This window comes from Lipotes vexillifer, unplaced genomic scaffold (assembly GCF_000442215.2).
Source record: "Lipotes vexillifer unplaced genomic scaffold, Lipotes_vexillifer_v1.1 scaffold165, whole genome shotgun sequence".
NCBI lineage: Eukaryota > Metazoa > Chordata > Mammalia > Artiodactyla > Lipotidae > Lipotes > Lipotes vexillifer.
The window spans coordinates 1,041,159-1,045,780 of record NW_006799066.1 but is presented as its reverse complement, the minus strand read 5'-3'; the positions used below and the strand labels follow the sequence as shown (position 1 = coordinate 1,045,780).

Sequence of the window (4,622 nt, the reverse complement as noted above, 5' to 3'; positions counted from 1 at the left end):
GTGTGTGTGTGTGTGTGTGTGTGTGTGTGTGTGTGTGTGTGTGTGTGTGTGTGTGTGTGTGTGTGTGTACACGTACGCGCGTGTGTGTGCGCGTGTGTATGCGCGCGCGCGTGCGTGTTGGGGGGCGGGGGGTTGTCATCATTTGGAAAAGACAGACAAGTTGCAGATTATCTAGATCATATATTGTGTTTAAATAGTCATTATGATATATAAACAGACTACACTGGTAAACATCACTTAAGTCCAAATCAGATGCAATGTAATGCACAGTACCGTGTAAGAACTGAACCCTGCCAGTAGATGTGACACTGACATAAAGTTTATTAAAATTTTAAAATGTCCTTCTTACCCATCACCGCCATCTGCTAGCATGTCTGTTCCTCTCTGCTCGGCAGCGATGGCCTTGGCATCGGGCATACCAACTCGTTCCAGGAAGCACAGCGCGGGGTCAGCTCGCATGGAATTGTACTTCTCGTACCCTGTGCCGTCCCACCGGCCCACATAGGACACACACGGAAACAACGAAGGCCCGTCACTCACAGAATCACGAGCACGGCCACCTCACCCGTGGCTCTCGACTGAGATGATCATTGTATGTTGGCTTTAAACGAACCAGGCTGTAGTAGTCTATTCTATGGAACACTCATCCCCGGGCAGATTTGGAGGGGTAGGAGGGGGCCAGGTTACATTTCAGGGATGTTATCAGAATGACTGCAAATACTAACGGAAAAACGGGTTCAGGATAACTGCAAGATGCCTGGGAAGATGTCTGACCCGACTGTCCCCAAGATCTAATTTTGCTTGGCACTAAAAGGCTTCGTAATGTTCTTCTGTGACCTCTGCAGTGGTCCACCCCACCTTCCCTGGGAACAGCTTCAGTCCTGCAGGAACATGCACCGCCGGCTGAAACATCCCTGTATACGTCAGGCCGGCGAACCTGTCTTATTAGGTTTAGGATGATGCGTGTCAGTAAGATGACACTGTTCCCTCTATGGTTTTCAGACTGCAATTTGCTTTTTGACTGCCCAAGTTGACTAGATGGAAGATGGCAGATCCCAACAGTGCACTGCGGGAAGATGATTTTTAGGCTGAGCTCACAAAACACGGCTGTGGTACAGAGGCAGAACAGCACAATTCAATTAGGATGTGTACTACCACACCCCGCTCCTAACTGCTCTAGAGCCGCAAGCCAAACTGTAATCATGAAAGGTTTTATAAGCCATCATTCTCCCCTTTAGTCAGGCTGGGCTGCTGAGAATACGCTCCACGACCTCCAGAGACTCGGGATTATAATCAGGAATCGTTCACTGTATATATCATGCCAGTTCTGCATCCCCAGCCTTTCAAAGTTAACAAGGCTGCATCCCACTCAGGGGAGCCACGAGTTCTCGGCACTGACATTTGTGAAATATTGCTTGGAACAAAGCCCAGGAGGCACTTGTACAGATTAATAGCAGAGGTTAAGCCCACCGTCCACTTTGACACGGGCTGGCAGAGCTCGCAAGGGGAGCCATGCTGGAAGCAAAGTTTAGGGAGAGCTATAGGACAACTTGGCTATTATTAAAACAAATATGGCTTGGGTTTTATTTACAGCCAAGAAAGAAATGTTTTCTTCTCAAATACTCAACAAACATTCAAAAACAGCATCTGATATTTACAGTTCATATTAGATTTTTAGTACAGGAAATGGTAGACGCCAAGAGTCCTTTGGAACTATCCTCATTAATATTATGACTTTGGAAAGAGAATGCAAAGAGCTCTAAATAAAGACAAAGCCACACGGTCAAGATGTGGTCCAACAGAGACGCCCCTTACCGTGCTTGAACACTCCAATCAGGAGGGACTTATCAGCTTCCTTATCCCACCAATCTGTGGGGACTTCCGCGTGGAAAGGCTCAGGTATCCACACATCAGCTTCACTACAAAGACAACCATTTACGTGATATTTAAAACAAAAATCCCAGTATTAAAAAAGAATGCCAAGGGACGAACACAACCCGTGCCCCCTTCCCACAAGCACCTGAGCATCGTGAGGTGGGGCTGGGGGCGGCGTGAGCAAAGGTTAAAAGAAAGGGCAGAAGTCGGCCACGTCCTACCAGGACCAGAGGTGAACTTTACCACGCAGGGCCCCATTTTAAAGGTCAGCTCAGAACACCGGTCATTTAGTTCACACCTTTTCGTACATCCACACATACATATGAACAGGCTTTTCCCGATTCTCATCACGTCCCCAGGCTGGTAGGGCAAACAACTGCTCTTGAGATGCAAAGAGGGAGAGGCGCCACTGATGGCTGACGGAGGTTCGAGGCGCGCTCCGTGCTGTGTTCCGACCGCCCGGATCATCGCCGAGGGGAACGGGGTGAACGTGGGCTCACACCAACCTTGAGTCGGCGCCCTCTAGGATCTTCTCCGCCTGGTCTCCTATCACTTCTTGTCTCAGGTAGTACAGCATGCGGACACGCAGCAGGACCCTGGAGAGGGAGACGGGGTGGGGGGGGAGAAGTTCTTAACTTCAGGACTGTTTGCCAACAGTGGCTTCTGGCAGCTGCTGCCGTTCATCCATCATCCTGCCAAGGCTGATTAGCCATGCTGTATGGTAGGCTTGAAGCGTGACAGATGGTGGCACATAATCACCTCTGTGTGGTGCTTTCTGCTAGCTTCCAGCAGGCCTGCCTGGCAACCGCTCCCCCTGCACAGAGAGGGCCGGAGCTCAGCCCGGCCCGGGCACACTTCATGGAGTCTACCTAGTGCAGCTTGTGAAGTTTAGACACGTAGCCCACCACTGCCTCTGAAGTATTGAAGCGAGTTTGTAAACAACGAAGCAGATGGCTTTCAGTAACTGTTCTGCTTCATTATCTCATAAAACTTCCTCAGCTGCTGCCTTAATACCATTTTTGGAAGCACATCAGAAGTTGTAGGAATAAACGAGATATAAAATCTGGTTTTACTACCTTACAATAAACCCTCAATATGGAATGTCAGGTTTTTCAGATTATACAACTTTGCTTCCAAGAAAGGAAGATGGTGGTGGCAGTGGATCCTTACGTTTCCCCCTTAAGGAACAGTAACCGTTTTTTATTCCTTCTAGCTTATATTACCTGGAAGCCTAAGTTATAGCTTAACAAGTAATAATAAAACATCACAAAGGAGATTAAAATGTGTCCAGTTCACTGAAGTTCCTAGTCATTTTCAAGCAATCAGTTTTTAAAAACTCATGGAATTCTAGGAACGAGATTTTTGATCTCACTTGGATTTCTTCAGTGGCGTACACCTAATTCTGTCAATAATGCCCACCTGGTAAATCCCCAAGGCATGTCTACTCCAAGTCTAGCATCTCCTGCTGGACAGCCCCCAGTGTGCATTCAGGACTCATATCTGAAGACTACCCCTTGGCCATGAGTAGATAACACCAAGTGCTACTCCCCTGGCTGGATAATCCCATCATACACTTGCAGAACACTTTACACCCCATGTATCACACTGACTAACGCTAGCTCATTTGATCTTTACAATAACTATGACAAAGTGGAGCAAGTTACAATTTCCATTTTCACAAACGTGAAAACTGAGGCCAAGAGAGGACAAGGGACATATCCAAGGTCACAGGGTCACCCTGAGCATGGACCACTCAGAATTAGGCCTTCTGACTCCATCACTTCTTAATGTCTCTAGGGACGTGGCACTTGTCATTGAAAATATCAAAATGACAACTAGGGGCAGCTTCACCACGACAGGCCACTCCCGATGATACACAGACACCCCGTGACCCGCCTTCCTCTCCGCCAACAGGCTGCTCCTGGCCAACCTGCATTCTTAGCGGGCAAAGTGTGAGGGTGTAAATACCCGAACGCACTCCAAAGTAAGCGACCTTTCTGGATAATTCGTTTTTATTTTTTAAGATTTCTTCCTTTTGATAAGATTCAAAATTGGCTGTGCCACACTGAACCAGCAGAAGAAAAGTGACAGTGCAGGCCCCCATGGCTGGCACAAGAAGAGCCTGCAGACCAGATCTCCTTACAGAGGATGCTTGGCAAGGGGATGCCCTCCACCTTTAGCTGGGTCCTCTTTTATTCACCAAAACTCGGTGCGGCAGCAGTGATCCTGGCGGTTTCTCTCCCTTCGCTAAAAGACAAAGTTTTCTACCTCATGAGGACTTTTAGTTTTGTGGAGACTTTTACGAACTAACTGTGAATGTCACCTTTCTTCTAGAGGAAAAAATTCAAACCAATGCACTGGCAAGCTGAGTGGCCTGGCAGGATGACGGGGAGGTGGCCTCTGACCCTAAGGAGCTTGCACGTGGTGAGTCAGACAGACAGGACTCCTAACAAGTCCCCAGACCTCATTCTCATTTCAGCGGCTATCCCACTGGTGCCCATTTTCTGGACCAGCATCTGGGCCGGGAGCACGTGTGCACTGAACTGTCCTACCCCCTTTTCGTCTCCTTCAACTTGAGACAGTTCCTGTCTTTGTCTCTTGAAACTTTTTTTTTTTTTTTTTGCAGTACGTGGGCCTCTCACTGCTGTGGCCTCTCCCGTTGTGGAGCACAGGCTCCGGACGCGCAGGCTCAGCGGCCATGGCTCACGGGCCCAGCCGCTCCGCGGCACGTGGGATCTTCCCGGACC

At 48.7% G+C, this 4,622-nt stretch overlaps 1 protein-coding gene across 1 annotated transcript in view; it reads right to left on the bottom strand.

Annotated features, from left to right (window-relative positions):
* Positions 1 to 4,622, bottom strand: part of CHD7 (chromodomain helicase DNA binding protein 7) — an 84,496-nt gene that overhangs the window by 15,132 nt on the left and 64,742 nt on the right. The window contains exons 22-24 of the mRNA XM_007471475.1: positions 2,382 to 2,471; positions 1,816 to 1,919; positions 350 to 479 (exon numbers count right to left, since the gene is read on the bottom strand). Coding sequence (XP_007471537.1) covers positions 350 to 479; positions 1,816 to 1,919; positions 2,382 to 2,471 — 324 coding nt within the window. The remainder of the gene's footprint in view (positions 1 to 349; positions 480 to 1,815; positions 1,920 to 2,381; positions 2,472 to 4,622) is intronic.